The sequence below is a fragment of the Gavia stellata genome, chromosome 3 (assembly GCF_030936135.1).
Source record: "Gavia stellata isolate bGavSte3 chromosome 3, bGavSte3.hap2, whole genome shotgun sequence".
NCBI classification, from domain to species: domain Eukaryota; kingdom Metazoa; phylum Chordata; class Aves; order Gaviiformes; family Gaviidae; genus Gavia; species Gavia stellata.
The window spans coordinates 96128377-96147673 of NC_082596.1; the positions used below are offsets into that span (position 1 = coordinate 96128377).

Here is a 19297-nt window from a genome sequence, read left to right on the forward strand (position 1 = left end):
CTTACTCCCTAAAGAAGTGCCATACGAAATGTATTACCTTTATCTTACAAACGAGTAAACTGCATCAAAGAAGTACAGGCGCAGTCACACAGAGAGTGTGTAATAGTGCTGAGAACAGAACCAGTATTTCTGAATCAGGAGCATTATGTGCCTTATAAACTCAGTTATAAGACAAAATGTATCACACCTATTTAAGCAACAGAGCCCTGCAGATGGCCCTTACCAGTCAAATTAGGCACGCTCTTTAAGTGCTCTAACTTCACAAGGTTGGATTCACCAGGTAACCGATTAGTGCTGGTACAGGATGGACTCATGCCCACGCAGTCTGGATAATATGCAGCTAGAAAGGGAGCTGCCACACTGTCTTTCAGCAAAGGAGGGAGTATGAGCATGGAGTACCACCAATGGTCTGAAACTTCAGCCACTCTCTGGCCAAGCGGAGAAGTGAAGGAAAGAGGGGAGAAGAGAACACGTCAGTACTTTGAAAACGTTGGAAAATGAACCAATTCCCACCCCCCTCCAAAACTGAGACCAAAAAGCACTAGCAGTACCAATCTCAGAATTGCAAGTCATAAAGACATTTTCTCTCCCTCTTTCCCCTTCCTCAGCCTGACACAGAAAACCTGTAGCATTAATCTCTTCCTCAGAAATGGAGCTGAAACTTCACAAACTCCACACCCACGTGGAAAGCAAACAGATGAGACATGCCATGACAACACATCTATGCCTTATCAGGCCCATTATAAAAAATTTACAGTCGTTTATGCATCCAGAAATCTGAACTTAGAAAAGTCTACGCTAACTGTTCAATTTAATTTAGATTCTGCTATCCCCATCGAAGACCTTCTAAAACCCTACCAAACGCTAACAATTCAGCCTTAATTTACAGATCAAACATGCATTAAGGAAACAAAACCACAAAGCTTCTGCAAGAGTCAACAATAAGCTTGAACATGTTTCCTGGGATAGAGGTACCTCAGGTACACTTGTCAACATTGGCTTATTGAACATCACATCATACTAAATCTGAAATGCGGCATTACATGATCATAAACCCATTGAAAGAGCAACATACATCAAATCTAGTTTTGTATTATGAGGGAGAGGAGAGAAAACATGTTCTGATGTTCTCTCACAGTCTTCAAAAAGAGGAGACTAAAGATAGAAACCACCTGAAGGACAGGGAAATTTTAGGATGGGGAATTTTCTTTGAAAGCTGGCAACTGAATACTGTTTTGCCTGATCAAAAATGAGAATTAGCAGTAAACCTTGAATCGCAGGCCACAACTCAAAGACACCACGAACCACCTGAAAGCTAATTGGTATGGTAAGGGAAAAGAGAAAAAAGATGAGAAAGTAGAAGGCCCTAGGCTCTGTTGCAAATAGTGTCTGACAGTTTCCAGAGCAAAATGCATAAATACAGCCATAATTGGCCAAAGGAACAAGAAAAGGAAAGAAATATGCCATGTTTTAAGATGGCTTTCATATTCTAGGACAAATGAGGAGGAACAGCCACTACTCACCAAGTCCTCAGGCATGGAACACTGGTCTGAGCCCTCAGTCTGAAAGAAAAAGTGAATGGTATCAGAGCTATTAAGCTGTACAACAAAAATTAAATATAAAAAAAGTAATTTGTCTATGGCATAGTTCTTTAAACTTAAAATACAAACCAAAAATGTGTTAGTGTTAGCCTTCTGTAGCACAGATGATTATGTTAGGAAAAATAAACAGTAGAGAAATGCATAGGTAAAAAACACAACACACCATAAAGCAAAAATACCTCAGAAAATGTTTCTCATTTGTTAAGTTAGTTTCTACTGATCAGACATTAAAATATACACACTATTCCATGAAATGGAATGGAACACTGAAACAAACAAATGGGGGGAAAAAAAAGAAAAAAAAAAAGGAATTTTACAGAAAAATTCTGGAAATACCCCACATTTTCCAGAGACACTCTTCCAGTCTAGACTATAAAAAAATGTTTCTCATTTATTTTAAGAGTATCTTTATCACAAAGTTTCAAGATTAAATGCTGACCCTTCTGATTTTCATATAGTCAGTATCTTCATGTTGCATTTTTGACTATATAGATTCTATGGCACTATAAGGACTCTCAAGTTTCAGGAGTTACCTTCATGCCAAAGCTGAAAGTTTTCCTATAAAGCCCCATGACGCATTGCTAGAGATTAATAACAGCTCATTGAGCTTTTCAAAAGCTTTCCTCAATAACAAAGTATGGCTGAAGAAAACCAAAATAAACATTTTGGTGTATGCCTATGCTGATAATCTTTCCATAGCTTCAGAGTGAAGGATTTTACAATAAACTGTCCAAAGATATTCCAGATCTTCTTGCTTGACATTTCCACTCGGGAAATGAAATGTCCAAACAGCGCGTAGGCCTGTTGCCGTGCAGCTCTCCAGGCTGCCAGACAATCATTTTGACATTAGAAACATTAAGCAGCAAACAAGAAGAAATTAATGCTTGCGAACAAGAAACATCAACTTGTTAGTATCAATATGAGCAAAACTCTTCCGTGGTACCTTGGTGGAATTGTTCAGTTTCATACCACATCTGTAGGTTTTTGCTATTTGTGGTGTCAGCTGGATTTCCTTTGTCAACTGACGCCATTTACCACAGTCTGGTTTTGTGCACTGCACCTACAAGTCAAAAAACAAACATGTTTTTACTTGTTGCTGTCTGATGACAGATGAGATTAATGAAGCATAACTAACCACTTAGAAAGCAGGGAGATGTGAGGAAGTTGTCAAACATAACTGTTAAATTCATTCTCGTGTAATCCTCAGGTCATAAGAAAGACATTTGGTATACAGAAACCTGGTGCGCATCTGCTGTAAGACTGAATTTCTCCACAGAACCTAACTCCAAAATTAATTCAACACGCAGTTACTATGGTCTTCACTGGGTTTTGCAAGCATTACTGCAAAAACACATTGTTCACCACTTCAAAAACAAGAACAAAAAAAACCAGCACCACCAAACTTCCTTCCATTCCAATCTCTCTTCTTCTGCTCTCTGTGTTCAGTTTTGGGCCCCTCACTACAAGAAGGGCATTGAGGTGCTGGAGCGTGTCCAGAGAAGGGCGACGAAGCTGGTGAGGGGTCTGGAGCACAAGTCTTGTGAGGAGCGGCTGAGGGAGCTGGGGTTGTTCAGTCTGGAGAAGAGGAGGCTGAGGGGAGACCTCATCGCTCTCTACAACTACCTGAAAGGGGGTTGTGGTGAGGTGGGTGCTGCTCTCTTCTCCCAAGTAACTAGTGATAAAACAAGAGGAAACGGCCTCAATTTGCGCCAGGGGAGGTTTAGACTGGATATTAGGAAAAATTTCTTTGCTGAGAGAGTGGTCAAACACTGGAACAGGCTGCCCACGGAGGTGGTGGAGTCACCATCACTGGAGGTGTTCAAGGAACGTGTGGACCTGGGATTGTGGGACATGGTTTAGTGGGCATGGTGGTGTTGGGTTGATGGTTGGACTTGATGATCTTACAGGTCTTTTCCAACCTTAATGATTCTGTGATTCTGTGAAATACAATGTTTTGGAAGTCTTTCACACTTGTACTTTCCTATAGCTGGCACACTCCCTTTTCCCTGCCAAGTCTTATTCTACCTGAACATCACACATCTTAGCTGCTACTTCACTGAAAAGCAACAGAAGGTTGTTCTTTGTGGGGTATGGAGAAGGTCTCCAACAACAGAGGAGCTGATGAGAACTATTATCTCGAGCTTTTCCACCGTCCTCTAATACTAGAAAACCCCCACAAAAAGTTTAACATACAATATCAGAAACTCGCATCAGAACATCACATTGAAATATACCCTATTAAATAAATCCCCCTCCATCTTACCCAGTAAGGAAGCTGTTGATCAGCCATGAAGGCTTTTGGACTGGGCTCACTTTTACCATTACTTGTCCAAATCCTTTTCCAGGCAGTGTATTTCTCATAACCATCTTTATGGCTAAGAAGAAAGAGAAAAGAAAACAGCAAGCAGTCAGAAAATTGAGTATCTAGTTCATTTCAAGCAACAGCAGTTATTCTAAAATTCAACATCTTATATAAGGACAGAGAAATAAGGCTGTAGAGAGTCCTATATTTTTCCTATTAAAAAAGGAGAAAGTTGTGGTTCTTATGATAGCAATAAATTGCATCCTGACCACTATGTCCTCTTGGTCATGAGCAGACTTCCCGGTATCTAAGGCCTGGACTGAGTCACAAGTACTGCTGAGCACATAAGCAACAAAACGTCTTAACCAGAGCTGGACTCAACTCCCACTCAAATGGTAAAGAGCTTGGAGCTGAAAACACTCTGTGAGCCTGACCAGTCTTCACGGTCACTGAACTGCAAGAGTTAAATCTGCTTTCTGATTTGATGTTACAGAGAGGCGAGGTCTCCTGAACTCACATTGTAAAGTGAATTTGCTTTATAAAGGAAAATAGATGTACCTAAAACTGTTCTCATCATTGAAAAATTCTCTGATGTCGTTTTAAAAAAGAAGACGAAAGCTTCAGAATAACTATACACACAAACCAGCCTGCCTAAAGTAACCAGTTTTGTTCACACTGCTATGTTTAAGTTGATGATTAGTCCATACAACACCTGCAGTTTTAGCATCAATATCTAAGACTCACTTTGAGTAAAGCAAGCACAGAGGACAAGTCTTTGTATTATGTTTATGTACATGATGTTTCAACAGTTGTAACGTCTGCCAAAATTTTAATAAGCACTGAAAAGGCACAACCTTCTTTGGCAAATCTACCTTCGGTAATAGTGGTCAAAACATTCATTGCAGAAGTGTTCCCCACAGGAAAGATGATACCATCTAGACGTATACCCATTTTTAGCACATCTGTAATGCAGGAGACATAGAAATAGTTTTATGATACATTTAGAAGAAAATCTTTCTATTGACAGTAGCACATTCTAGAATGTGAACAAAATAGTCAGGACAAGCCAGGACTCTATGTTACATTCATGAAGGCTGACTTGCACAAGGCACTACAGTCATACAAATAACAATAAGATCATTTCAATTGTCTCAAACATTTCCAGTTTCCAAACTAAGCAACACCAGATGCAAAGGAGGCAAAACGTACACAATGTGCAGTTTTATAGTCGGTCTGGCTTCCAGCAACCTCCCGCTAACAATGGTCAACTGAGCCTGTCTTTAGTACCCTTTAAGCAGACGTTTCCTGAACATGAAATACGTTTGCCCTTATGATATGTGCTGTGACACATTAAGCGTTTTGTCAATGTGTAAGACGACGACAAAAACCCTCTCCACCGCCACTTACAGTTCCTTTACTTTGTTCCATTTTGTTCTGATATTAGCGCAGGGGTGGGAGGGATCATTTAAATTAGTATTTTTCTTGTACGTGTGATCAATTGATTCATAAATCATTATAACATCCCATCCCCAGAACAACTGACAAAACTCTAAAGGCAAATCTGAACACAAAACAGATGTTGCCTTTTTTTTTTTTTCACGTGACCAAGTTGGCTGTGATTTTAACCCAATGAGAGAAAACCCTGAGGAAGCAGTTACACATTCTGGGCATTTATTCTTTATTACTCAGAAAGAAATATCCATTAGCAAAGATTATATTCATCAGACAAAGCAATCGCTCTTCACTTAGAAAACTCTCATTAAACTCAATGAAATGGTTCAAGATAAATGCACGAAGTAAAAAGCACAAGCTAAAAAGCAGTGAGCTAAGCTACTAACTGAAATAGCTAGCCATGACATGATCTCATCTCAAATAAATAATGTTGGAAGTGTGTACTTGGGGGGGTGGAAATCAAGATATTAAAATAACAATTCAAAAAGATGACTAAGCAGTATCTATTGTTTCCTCAGTAAAAAACGTAGTATCACCAATGCTGATCTCTCAGGTGCTCATTTGGCCTACAAGTCTCTTACGCAACTGCCAAAACACTTGGCTTCCCTATGACAACATCCAGAATACATTGACCTCCTGCCACCGAAGAACAATCCACACAGATAACTAAATGAAGCACTGAATTATTTTATATCATTGGAAAATAAATAAAACAAGGAAAGTTTGTCTCAATTAAGCAGGGAGGGAGGAGTGCTGTATAATTACAGTCTGCCTCCTGCATAATGAGGTCTAACATGTTGCTTATTATAGATACACCTTGTCAGTGTCATGCATTCAGTAGCGCCAGGATCAGAATGCAAAAGGACTCGCGCAAGTACACAGAAAGCCATGAACAACTCGAGAACAAAGAGTTCAAATAAGTACAACTGTCCTGTCTCCCAAGACCTGAAATATCAAGGTCAGAGTCTCACTTCAGACTGCAAAGCATTCCAGCGAAAGAGCGATAGACTTTGTGCAGTAAATGACAGTTTCATTTTCCATCTTGAAAGCAACTTTAGCTTCCTCAGATTACACTAATATGTTCTCAGTTTCACAGAAGCAAGGCGTGTTCCAGAAGACACCATTAATAACAAAGAAGTGTATTCTAAAGATATTCTATATCTGAATTAGCAACTTGCACAGTAGAAAGTTAGCCACAACAGGAATAACTTGTGACACTTTCCTGGCATCTTAAGACTCGTATTAGTACCTTTCGATTCTCCCTCCAGATTTAGAAACAAAGGGATTTTTCAGAATATAGTTAGGATCCTAAACTTCAGCTGCAAGTTTAGAAAAGTCCATGGAAAATGCACATAAAAAGAAACAAACCTTTCAGCTGCACTGGCAAAGCAAACGGGACACGTTGCAGTGCATCCAGCTTTTTCACACTTTCTATATTTCTTCTCTGACGCTTCATCATCATCATCTGCTGCTTCAGCCGCTTTCTTCTTCACCTAATAAAGAATAGCTGAAATCTGAGCAGAAATGACACAAATGCCTCTTCTACAAAGCAGCGTTCAGACAGTTCTGCAGCTTGTGGGTAGCATCAAATGGTTAAAATGATACTAATGAAAATTTTTCTATCCATTGTAAAATAGCTGCAGCATGAAACAGCTGTCAAAGTAGGTCAGTTTTTCTACAAAAAAAAAAAAAACAACAGTAAGGCTGGAAATATCATTTAAAGCTAAAAATGTCTTGCTTTAGTCTAACTGATGCCATTGAAATTATAAGCAAAGCTTCCAGTTTAAATCATATTTTAAGCTCCATCACATGCTAATGAGTCAAGCCTCATGCATTCATTCTATTTCTCCTTCAGAAAATCTCTTCTTCACATACTTATTGATATTAATTAGTGGCAATCTTATCTGCGCCTCAAATGAAATATTAGAACAGGCTTGGGGCTTTTTTTGGACTCCAGATACAAAGCTGTATAGCAAATGTCTCTTCTGGGCCTCAGAGGTACTGTGTGTTGTGTTGGTTTAGGCCTCCGTCTGGATGGGCAGACAGCTTTGCCTGGCTGTACAGAAATCTGTGGTTGTGTTTTTAACACATCAAGTATTTACAGGTTATATCGAGCATCTGTCTTTTCTGAATATTGTTCACGAATGAGACACTTTACCTACTTCTTCACAGAATTAACTAATTCTCCCTTTCTCTGGATAAGTACTCCAAGTCCTAACTTATCCACAATGAAGCCCTCTTTCTTTATAAATGTCAAACACCAGAGTACAAACCCATGTGTTTTTAAATGATTACAAATACCTGTCTTCCAGAACTCCTCAGAGGAAGGTTGTCTGGAGACTGGTCTGAAGAACATGCCTTTTTTTTTGTTCGTACCCTTCCAGTTGACATTGTACTATTAGATCTGCAAAAAAAGGTAGGCAGTAGTTAAGAAAAAAAAATTAAATTGCTTGACTTCGCAGAGCTGTCTAATCACCTGGGCAATACAGCCACTCATAACACTACTTTTGTCAGAGTTACTCAGGTAAGAATCTGTTCAGCTTGACTATTAATTCAGGAGGAAAATGAGAATGAGGCATTATGGGAAAGGAACAATACTACTATTTTAAACTAAATTCGGAGTTAGGATTAGATCCTTGAGTACATCTTGACAGGCTGTTCCAGATCAGCATACCCTGGATTTCAATAATCTGATTTGCATTACGTGAAGACCTGGACCGGAACTTGGGTTGGCAAAGCGCATAGACATCAGCTCATAATGCGAGCACTGAAATACCGCTCCGAGGAACGCTCGTCCTGCTAAGTACCGATTTATTCGTAGCAAGGGATTTGCACTGTAAAGCACTTTTCCAAACAGCGTACTGAAGAGACGTTTAGTACCAGGTGAACAACCCGTTCCAAGACTTGCACACCCTCCTATGAAAGGGCATCAGAATTTACATTCCGAACTGCAGTTGCATTGCAACTACAGGTGACCAGAGTATCACAAACTTCGTTGTTAAGCACGCAAGAGGAGAAAAGAAAAGGTTTACAACACAGGAGAGCTCTTTAGCTGTCTTTGACTACATCAGTGGGAAGACGGAAAAGACCACAGTTTATCACATAAGCTGGAAAGCACAGAATGTGAGAAAGTACGCCACCGACATATGAAAGCATATTTAAAATGGTATTATCACAGGCATTCTTTTCACAGGGAGTAAACCACAAATAAATAGAGCCTAGAGGAAGAATTAAATCTAAGTCTGCTCCACCACATACAGAAAGGAAGTGGAAATAAAACCCTTATACTACAGCAATGCGTCATGAATGTTATCTTGTTGTAGTGGGGATCAGTTTGTAATTATATATTTTTTTAAATATATTTGAGACTTCTCAATTTTTTCTGTTCCAGGCTGCATCTTCCTTGTTTGAGCTGACAGTGACGGACATGGTAGCAGTAGCTTCTATCAGGAATTCTGCTAAAAGTAAAGGTAACAGGAGGAGAGAATGGGCGTTTTCACAAAGTTTCAGATGGAGCTAATGCAAATCAAGTAAATTAGTGCTTTATTCTCTTCTCCAGATAGAAGAAATTTATTTGGGAGGGGAAGGGAAATCACATGATGATATCCACATAAGTGAAAAATTAGTTCAGACAACCCAATACAAAAATAACTTTCTTTTTTTATGCAACAAACCCCCAATTATAAATAATTAGAGGGAGGCAAAAAAGAATTAAGTCAACCTTTATTACCTAAAAAAAACCCCAAGCCATCACGCCACCATAAGTTACCACTGTACGGGGGTGGATGAGGTTGGAAAGTAGAGAAAGGAAAACCAAGCAGTTTCATTTACATGAGATTTCCCTAAACTCCTGTGTAACGCCCCAGGAAATGGTGGCTTTTTTTCTCCCGGAGCTTCCCTTCTGGACGAGTGGCACAACAGTCTCTCTCTGTATCACCTTAGCTTCTGACGGTCGCTAATCGTTCCTCCGCGCTGGACCACCTCAGCACTGAGCGAGGCACCAGGCGACTCATTTTGGTGACTGCCAGGTGATCCCAGGCTGCTGCTGCTGCTGCGAGGCCCTTTATCCAAGAAGGTAAAAGGACATGCAGCAGTTTCATCACGTATACGGGGTTAGAAAAAGAAAAGGCAGCAGTTACCATTCACTAAGAAGCGTGGTAAAAATATTTCGGATTCAGAGGCCTCCCATTTTGGAGGGCAGAGGCCAGATGTACGGAATCATGTATTTTTTGCTATAAGCACTACGGGAGGGGGAAGAGGGAGGTGGGGAGAAAGAGAGAAAGAAAAAGAGATCAGCTTATGCATTTAACAGTAAGCAAGGCCATTGCTTCCAGTTGTGTGCCACTTTGTCCCCACTTCCCCTCCCAAAACAAACACCACCCCCCAACAACCCACAGCTTTTAAAGAACAAGCGAACGTTGCCTACTTTACCAAGCTTTATATGACTCTGCATCCTGTAAATATGATCGTACTGGCTGAGAAAATAAGCCCTTTAAAAGGGGGGAGAGAGAGAGAGGCAGAATACGCTGTCACATTCTGTAACATCTCCTCCGTCTGTAACGCGTGGCCTATGTGGGAAAGCTTTGCGGGGTCTACCGGTGCAGCTGACAGCAAGTTTGTCTTTGGGGGTGGAGGAAGAAAAAGAACGAAACCCCACACAGGCTGAGAGAGAGCGAGGAAACGAGAGCAGCCTGGTAAACACGGGCCGGTGGGACCGCGACGCCCGCACACCTTTAGAACTCAGCCCCGAGCAGACCGCCGGCGCCCGCCCGGCCCAGGCTGACAGCCGCCCCCCCCAGCCCCGGGCCGGCAGCCGCCGGGGCTCGCGGTCCCCGGGCCAGCGCTCGGCGGGGGCCGCGGCTGTGACAGCCGGCGGGAGGGGGGTGCCGAGGGGGACTCCCCGGGGCAGGGGAGGCGGGGGCTGCCCGGGGGTGCCGGCCGGCGGCGGGGGGAGGCGCTGCGGCCGGCGCCTGGCACTCACCTCGGGGCCGGGTGGCTCGGGGGCCGGAGACCACATCCACGCGTGTCCGCGCCGCCTCCTGCTAGAGCTGCAGCGGGGGAGAAAGGGGGGGAGGAGGGAGGGAGAGGGAGAGGAGGGGGAAGGAGGGGAGAAGCGGGGAGGTGAGGACGGGGGCAGCGCCCGCACCTGCCCCGCCGCCCGGGGAGGGGGACAGGCGTCCCGCCGGCCGCGCCGCAGCCGGGGGAAAGGGGTCACTCACCGCCGCCGCCATCCGCCCCCTCCTCCCCGGTGCCGTGCACCCTCAGCCCGCCTCCTCCTGCCGCCGCTTCCGCTCTCCGCGGTGCGTAGCGAGGGGGAGGGCGGGGAGGCACCGCCCCGGCCCCGCAGCCCCCCGCGGGACCCGCCGCCGCGCAGGTACCCGCCGCCGCCCGGGCGGGGGGCGGCGGGGGGGTGCTGGGCCTGGCGGGGTCCCCTTCGCCCCCAGCCGCTTCTCGCCCAGGCGTTTCACGGGAGAGAGGGGGAAGTGTCGGCATCTACCCACGGACTGACCGGCCCCAGGCTCGGGCCCGCGGTTCCCCCCGGGGCAAGGGGGCCGGGCGGCCTCTGGGTGCCCTCCCCATGCGTGCCAAACCGGGGGGGGGGGGGCACCGGCCCCGCCGTCGGGTCTAACCGGGTGCGTTTGGGCAGGCTCCACGCCGGGGAAAAAAGTCCAACCGGAGCCATCGCTGGCAAGAGTGTGCTCTGTCATGTCCAGTCCGGCTACGTGGGAATAGTCGCCGAATTATCGTCTCTTAAACCGTCCTAAATTTTTATTTGATTCTAGAAAGGAAGAAACTGCAAGTTTCTTGATTCGGATTCCATATTTCTTGATTTGATTCTAGAAAGTAAGAAACTCTTTATTACTTCTAGGCCCTCTGCCATCATATCCAGGAGCAAAACTAATGTCCGTGGCAGCGGAAGACTGAGGCAGGCAGCGGTGTAACTTCGCTGTTCTGGCAGTGCCAGACTGTTCATCGGGTGGGGTAATTCTCTCTTTTTTTTCCCCACAGCTGCTAGCACTCCCTGGGGAGGATGGACTGCTCGGCAGATGCATCCGGGGACCTGGAAGGCACGGACATCGGGTCACAGAAGGATAGAGTGGTGACTGAGGAGGAATGGCTGCAAAGATGGGCAACGGGTAACATTGGATTTCACAAGGAGCAAGGGCATCCGTATGTGACTTCGCTCTTCTGCCTAAAATTCTAAGAAATGCTGTGAGATGGATGACTTGACTCATTCGAAAAACTCTTAGCAGAAAACGGAGCATTTGCAAAAGGAAAATTATTTTACACAGCTTGAAAGTAAAATAAATATAAATATTTCTGTAAAAAAAGGGCGGCGAAAAGAAAGGATTGCATTGAATTTAGAACTTTTTACTCTTAAATCAGGTTGTAAACTATAAAGCTTGGGTAGCTTGACTAAGAATCTGAAATTTTCTGATGCAGAAGCTCTGCATTGCAGTTTGTAAGCTATGAAACTGGGGCCTAAAACAATATGCAGAGGGCATTGGAACAATTATTTGTGCACTGGAAGACAGGGACCTAAGAGAGCAAACCTGATGATGTAGTCTTGCAACCAGTGACACCTACATTTAAGACCTGTATAAGTGATTTGATTGATACAGAAGTTTAATAAGCATTCTGTTTGTCTATTGTGGCCCTACTAGAGGTGGGTTGTGTGTTGACTTGAAAGGACAAATGGAAAGCAGAACAAAGAGAAATGTGTTCTTTTTTAACAGAAATTAAATTTACTTTCTGAGTAAATGGAAAGTGAACGTTTTTATTTTGTGTTTTTATTTCTAATAGCATGAAGCAGGTTGAACTAAGAATCTATGTTCCATCGTGGAGTTTCTGTGTTACCTGGTGTAGTGTGTAGCACTTGGCTTTTAATGTGCCAGCACAAATACTCGCGGTGTTAAGTAAAACACGTCTGTTCTTTTGCAGGCTCCTACGGAAGTATCTGGATGTTCTTTTAAATGGCAGGAGAGGACTGAGGATATTTTTCCCGCTTTGTGGTAAAGCAGTAGAGATGAAATGGTAAAGTACAGATTAGAAGAGCAAAAATCTTATTTGATGTGGGGAGGGAGGGAGGGAGGGAGAAGGGGAATTCCCAACCTTGTATTGCCCAATGGAAATGTGCCACATCTCCACCGGTGGGAAGGCAGCGTCACGGGAGGCCGAAGGGAGGAGGAAGTTTGGTTTCATTTGCTGGTGTTTTGTATAGTAGCATAAATGGGATGGACGAGGACTAACCTGAAAGTCCTCCTGCCTGTCCCCGGCTCAGCTTGGGGAATGCTGGATTTGTGATGGATGGAGTGGCTGAAGCTGTGCTCTTACCACTGCTTCTTTTGGTGGCAATGCCAGCTTAAACTGCCTGCAATGAGGTCTATTGTGCCAGAGCATGTTTTCCTGGGGCCATGTGGCATGTCATGCTGGGAACTTAAGTGATTTGGGCTAAATATAACTTCCTCTTTTTAAAATTTGTTATTTTACTTTTACTTTCTTGGCTAATTTATAATTGGGGGCTATGTAAGCCGGTGTTTTTTCTTGGAGGGAGGGGACATAAACAAAAAAAACCCCAACTGAGCCGCATCCTCAAGGAATCAAGTTCATCCCAGTTATCTGGTTTTATCATGGCAACTACTTCCTAGGCTGACTGCAGGCTCTGACACGTGTTGCTGTTGTGCTGAGCTGCAGCAGTGAAGAAGTTACCAAACCCTGCAGCCTTCATCGGAGCCAAACGTGCCGCAGAGGCAGCTGGGTGGGCAGCCTGCCTCAGCCGCTGCAGTTCAGAGCAGAACATACTTCTGTAAAACAAAATGGACAGTTTCTCTGTGTAATCACCTTTGGTTTTCATCGAGTTCATAGAAATAAATGAGTAATCCATTGAATCTAAATAAAGCCTGTAAGTCCTCATCAACTGTATGCCAAGTGGTGCTAACATAAGCCTAGATCAAGGAGGGGAGGTGTTCAGTAAAATGTGAACGCTCCAGAAAGTCAGGAGTAGACATACCAGTGCATCCTAAACCCAAGGTTTCCCTAGTGAATAAATGCTGCATGGGAGACACGTGTTTGGTGATGGCCCAACCTGTGGCCTCACGTAAACTTGGGACCTCTCTCTGCGGTGTGCAGGCTGGCGGCCATGGGACACAGTGTTGTCGGTGTGGAAGTCAGCGAGCGAGCGCTGAAGGAATTTTTTGCGGAACACAGTCTGCCTTATCGCGAGGAGCCAGTCCCGGAGATTTCAGGAGCAAAAAAGTTGCAGGTACGTTTCCTGCGTTATCGAATGATCTGGTGTGGTTAATCATGCAATGCAGGCATAACTGAGCAAACAAGTCATTCTGCTTTTATGCCTCTGTCATACTGGTAATCATTCACTCCTCCTGAAGAGCTCTGAAAGGAAGCTCTGAGTTGTAATTCTGGTCTGAGAAGTTCTTCTTTTGAGCTTATTACTTTGGCCTTCTTTTCTTATGACATTGAAGCACCTGAATGTAAAGTAAATGTATTTTAAAATTGGACAGTTGCATGCCTTGGCAAATCAGAACCTCTCTGTAGGGGATCAGGAGAGGTACCTCAGTAAAGAAAAACTAAAAATGTTTCTTACGGTTTTTCCCCATTACACCTAAGTGTATATTTTAAAATATTATATGTGTATATTCTAAGGCATAGAGTATAAATATACACTTGTAAGTGTATATTTAAAGATAGCTGGCTGATAAGTATTGTTTTCTTTGCTTTTTATTGTAGAGTACCTCTGGGAACATTTCTCTGTACTGCTGCAGTATTTATGATTTGTCCAGGTAGGAATACGTAGTGTGGTTTACAGTTCTGTATAATCAAACATATATTAATACTATCATATTATTTTATTTGAATCAGTCATAAAGAGTTGGAACAGGTCCTCTCAAGAAAACTCTTAGTAACTTGTATGAGAAATGTGAATAGCCCATTTCCAACAGAAACTAACTCTGTTGACGATTAGATAAAGGTGCCAATTAAATATCTTCAAACGGGCTTCTTGTTCTAAGCCATCCTGTGAAAGTTATAGAAAAAGATGTTTGCTTTTGGAGTAAAAACAAATTGTCTTTAATATTATTGATGGATTCTGCAAAGCAAAGGCTTAGCACAGTCCCTTGCTCAGAGTAGCTTAGTAAAAGTAAAGAGAATATAGCCAGAGGTGTCTTCTTAGACAGCTTTTCCTTTAACTAAGTACTAAATATATTTTTTTCCCAAACTATTGATTAACATGCATAGGTAAGCTGTACCCATTGGCAATACGAGTCCCATGCTTAACGTACTTTTCTCCATGGGCTTAAAGTACATTACATCACTCCAGTGTATGTGACTACATAATGTATTGTCAAACACTGACTCTGCAAGTGTCTTGACAAACATGCCTCGGTTTACTAATGTCTTCTGAAGGATTTTTAGTACTGAAGTGTCCTTATCTCTTAGTTAAAAGACACACAGAAAATGCAAAATACTTCAATACAGTCCTCACTACTGACTCCTGAAAAATGGTTCAACCCATTGTGCTCTGTGGCCTCAAGCATCGCTTCTCGGATTGCGTGATGGCTTTGCACCTGACCTTCTGCTCAAGTGTCATTGAAACCATCTGCCAGCATATCCAGGAGTAAAAATGATGTCTGTGGTAGTGGTAGACTGAGGCAAGCAGCAGTGTAACTTCAGCTTTTCTAACATTAAACGACTTGCAAGCCGAAACTAACTGTCCTGGACATGTAGCTGGGAATTGAGGTGTCTAAAATTGCTGGGTGTGCTGAGTTCAAAGATACTAAAGCAACAAGGCACCTTCCTTAATCCAAGTTTGAAATCACGTGTGGGTTTTAGAAGGTGGCCAAGAACTACCGACGTGCTGAGTGCATGTTAGCGCTGCCTGAAGAGTCACGGCAGGGTGTGATTGCCAAAACCACGGACTTGTGGCTCGAATGTGTTTAAGCTACTTTCCTTCCTCCCCGCCTTGTCGCAGCATCCCCTAATGATGGGGAAATGCTGAGCAATTCCAGCACCTCTTTGCTATCACAGCAGGGCCATGTACCAGCTGAGTTTCTTGGGACCCAGATCATATTGATTTGGATCACGAAAATGCTGAACTGTAACAAAAAGGTAGTGGGGAATCTGCACAGCTAGCTGGAGAATCCTTGCGACTTCACAGAAGTATCTGAATAAAGATGAAGGTGCCTTTTTAGTATTTTTAAGCCTTTTCCTCATCTCCCCGTAGCTCAATAGTTGGCAAGTTTGATGGGGTTTGGGACAGAGGAGCTCTAGTAGCTGTGAATCCATGCGACAGGCAACGGTTAGTAAATTTGCTTTGTTACTGTCTTGTCTTTAATGTATGCAGTGACAGATGTTTTTCCTACTGCCACTTGTCAATGAGTCTGCTTTCATTTAGAGGAGTAACCTACACAAGTTGTTCTCTACTGCAAGCATCAGCTGCAGTCGCAGAGGGCTGTACTCTAGATTTGTGAGCTTCCTTCAGGAAGCCGCCCTGCCTCTTGGTGGGAAAATATGTGGTTTGTTGCAACCCGGCAGAAGCAGAGCTGCAAGTCTCATCTGAATTTTATTATTTCCTTTTCACCCCATCTGCTTCTCCTCTCTTTGTTCTTTTTCCCCTCACTTCCCTTTATTCCACTTTTTTGTTCTTTCCTATAGCCAACCCAAATGTAGTTTGACACTACCCCCAGGATTTTTTAATTAGATACATAATCTTGAATTCACAATAATTTTGAAAAAAGATCAGTACTGTATTGTGTACTGTATTCTAGACTGTGGCAGATGAATACTATGTTTTCTCTGTTAGTTTTGAGATGAGTATGCAAAAAAAGATAAATGCTTTTTTATGAGGAGTAAACAGTAACCTTTATTTGAGGTATTTCATGTGTAGCATGAATTTTGTGCTCATGAAATTCAAACTAAGCTTTGCTTAGTTTCTGTGCGGTTCAGTTCAAGTTGTGTCTGCATAGAAATACATGTTACCTCTTTTGTTGCGTATTTTGAATGCTATATTTGAATGTTTGTACAGTTCCAGAATAATAAATTATAACTTTCTCCTTTTAGCTATGCCAGTTTGATGATCACCCTAATGGAGAAAAATTCTTCTTACCTCCTTGTTACGGTTTCATATGATCCAAACAAACACAAAGGTGAGAACTTTGCACTGTTCATGTTTTGATTTTGCACTCTTTAATACAAATGGTATGGGATGGTAGATACATTAGTATCTTCCCCAGGTTTTTTAATCAGCATAGCTTTGTCAGCTGATCACACCAACACAACTGTGTGTTAAAAATTTTAGACGTTGACCAAGGTTGAGACTAAATTTGCTTTCTCTCTAGCATTCAGACATGCTAAGGGTAAGTGAAGGACAGACATGGTGTATGACAATGAAACTGGAAGCGTGAATACTTAGAGTAACATCCCATCTGGCCTAGGGAGCTTGAAGCACTCCCAAGAACATTGACGTCGCTCTGTTCACTCAATCCTTGCAACCCAACATGTTGCCCATGTTGTGCCTCTCTCCCAGCCACTACCATGGGCTGAATATGCTTGGAAGGGGGGTAATCCTGTAAAATCATAGAGTATTTTTTCCTTTCATAACTTCTATTACATACCAAAGTTTGTATTTTAAAAGAATTTTTTTTTGTTAATTATTAACTCTCAGAAGAAAGAGATTCCTTGCTGCTTTTGGGCTCTTCAGCATAATTATCCCTGAAAAAAATAGGTCTTGTTATCATAAGCAACAATAGTTTAATTCATTGCTCTCCCTCTCACATTATTCAGCTTTTAGCTTTAATTATGCCATTGTAGTATAAAGAGCTTGTTGGCCGGATTCACACAGTGTACTGAGTGGTTGTATCCACGGCATGTCCATGACTTCTGACAATGCAGCTATCCTGGCTGCAGCCTGGAGATGATGCAGCAGCAACCCCTGAAGCTGTCTGGAGGCCCACCACGGTGCCACGCGTTCTTGGACCTGGTGTTTTCTGGTTTCTGCAGACGGTGCTACACACTGGGGCCCGATGGCGGGCCAGGTGCTGTGAGCGATGGGGCTGGCTCTCCTGCTGCAGTGTAAATGTTCGTCTCCTTCCCATGTCTTCTCTCTGATTAGCCTCACCCGTTTTCTTTCAGGCCCACCGTTTTATGTTCCTGAATCTGAAATTAAAAGCTTGTTTGGTAAGTTGTATCTCAGCTAACCTTTAGGAATTTTTTCTAAAACACATAAATGTGTTTACATGCTTCTACCTTGCCCTGTGACAAGTGATAGAGAGTCATTTGCTTCTTATATAAGGGCTGGAGTCTTGGAAGAATAATGGGGAAAAGAAATACCATTTAGCCACAGGGATTTTGCTGTCAAGGAAAATTCTCAGCTCTTCAAAAGATATGAAGAAAACCCAGAGACAGATACAGTCTTTTTCGTCCCCTTGGCATCTTTTCATTCTCCCAGGATTCATACTGCACTTGGCGAGCTCGTAGCTGCAGTCTTAGTCCTGTTTGACCATTTTTTCTCCCTCTGCACCTCATCACCAGTTACCCTGGTTTTAATACAAGGCCTTTGCATACCAGTTCTACAGTTTCTGCCGTACTTTTGTAGCCAAAGAAGAAAAATAACATGCCACACAAAGGAAATGCAAAATGTATAACTCAAATCCAGCAAAATAATGAAATGTGGAATTATGGTGGGAATTTAATTTTAGAAGTTCCTCCTGATACGCTTTGATATTGCACTTTTTTAAATTTACAACTTTCTGAGGCCCCTGAAGTGTCTGTGTGCAGTGAGTCATTGGCATGGACAGTTGCGTCCCAATGCAAAAGGGACAGGTAAGTTTTCCCCAGTGCATTTGTGCCACTGCATTAGGGACTGTGAGGAAATCTGTGGATAAGATTTTTGTATTTTTTTCCTGACAATTTGCATTTTTCAGTGACTAATCATTCAGTGATTTGTTACTCTTTCCTCCTTTTCAGGCAACCACTGTGAAATTAAGTGTCTTCAAAAAGTCGATGACTTCTCAGACAAACACAGACAATGGGGACTAGACTATTTTCTGGAGGTGCTATACATACTGAAGTTTGTAGCTTGATTAAAATTAATTAAAATAACTTACCTCCCATCTTGCTTTTATTTTTATCTCACCTTTTAAAATATGACATGTTTTGGGGCACTCTTAAAGCAGTCTTCAGCGTACAGAAAAATGCCTGTGGAACATTTTTGTCCATTTTGCTTACCAAGTCAGCTCTCCTATATAACTGCCTACACTGTCTGGAGATGTGCATAGCTGTTCTTAAACTCCGTGCACACACAAGCATTTTTAAAGTAGATCTTTTTTCTTCTATATCAATTCAAATCATCGGAGCTGGGAAAAAGAAATGTTCCTGTTCCTTTTCGGCCGTTGCCAGTCGATGCTGTCTGCCCAGCACTCCGCAGGTCGGCCTCGCTGGCTGGCAGCCCCGGGAGCAATGTCAGCTGCTGTTCAAATACCGCTTCCTGCGATGCGGGCCTTGCGCCAGAGCGGGCAGCTGGGCGAGAGAGGCGGGAAGCTGGCACAAGTTGCTTTGCTCCTTCCCTGTTAGTTGTGATTACAAGTCAAGCGACAAGCTGACAGCGAGCGGGCAAGAACACTTGGCAACAGCAGCCAAGGGGGAACTATCATCGAGCAGGAAAGAGAGGAGGGAAGTGAGCCGGATGGCAGTAAAGGAGAGAGTACAGGGGAGAAAATGTCCCTGGGGTTGTTCGCGAGTGTGCTGCTCCCTCCCTCAAGAGTGCAGCTATGAGCAGGCAAACCAGCACAGGGCTTGTAGGGTGAGGGGGTTCAAAGAAAGCCTCAGAGCTGCTGCGTCTTCATCCGAACACAAACCTTCCTTTGCGGGTCTTCTATCACCCAGTATGGACACTACTGCAATTTTTAAAAATTACAAAATTTGGGGCTCT

At 43.1% G+C, this 19297-nt stretch overlaps 2 protein-coding genes across 4 annotated transcripts in view; one reads left to right on the plus strand and one right to left on the minus strand.

The window, feature by feature from the left end:
* The window catches only part of KDM1B (lysine demethylase 1B), a 28076-nt gene extending 17654 nt beyond the window's left edge, over window positions 1-10422 (minus strand). The window contains exons 1-8 of the mRNA XM_059836158.1: window positions 10337-10422; window positions 7657-7759; window positions 6724-6848; window positions 4776-4865; window positions 3865-3976; window positions 2545-2661; window positions 1524-1562; window positions 224-428 (exon numbers count right to left, since the gene is read on the minus strand). Of these exons, the coding sequence (XP_059692141.1) occupies window positions 224-428; window positions 1524-1562; window positions 2545-2661; window positions 3865-3976; window positions 4776-4865; window positions 6724-6848; window positions 7657-7746 (778 nt within the window). The 5' untranslated portion in view covers window positions 7747-7759; window positions 10337-10422. The remainder of the gene's footprint in view (window positions 1-223; window positions 429-1523; window positions 1563-2544; window positions 2662-3864; window positions 3977-4775; window positions 4866-6723; window positions 6849-7656; window positions 7760-10336) is intronic.
* A 272-nt stretch (window positions 10423-10694) lies between these two features.
* TPMT (thiopurine S-methyltransferase) lies at window positions 10695-18463 on the plus strand. 3 transcript variants are annotated; one of them, XM_059815424.1, is made up of 9 exons: window positions 10695-10729; window positions 11365-11526; window positions 12298-12390; window positions 13486-13618; window positions 14101-14153; window positions 15593-15667; window positions 16429-16514; window positions 17500-17544; window positions 18334-18463. In XM_059815424.1, the coding sequence occupies exons 2-9, from the start codon at window positions 11387-11389 to the stop codon at window positions 18447-18449; spliced, it is 741 nt and encodes a 246-aa protein (XP_059671407.1). In that variant the 5' UTR covers window positions 10695-10729; window positions 11365-11386; the 3' UTR covers window positions 18450-18463. The 3 variants fall into 3 exon arrangements, with proteins under 3 accessions (XP_059671407.1, XP_059671408.1, XP_059671409.1); XM_059815425.1 differs by having other exon boundaries at window positions 17500-17548; window positions 18334-18394; XM_059815426.1 differs by lacking the exon at window positions 10695-10729 and having other exon boundaries at window positions 11424-11492.
* Window positions 18464-19297: the final 834 nt, after the last annotated feature.

Coding starts and splice junctions, on each gene's coding strand:
- TPMT (XM_059815424.1), top strand. CDS start 11,387: ATGGACTGCTCGGCAGATGCATCCGGGGACCTGGAAGGCACGGACATC. Junction 15,668..16,428: donor AATCCATGCGACAGGCAACG/GTTAGTAAATTT, acceptor TTCTCCTTTTAG/CTATGCCAGTTTGATGATCA. Junction 16,515..17,499: donor TGATCCAAACAAACACAAAG/GTGAGAACTTTG, acceptor GTTTTCTTTCAG/GCCCACCGTTTTATGTTCCT.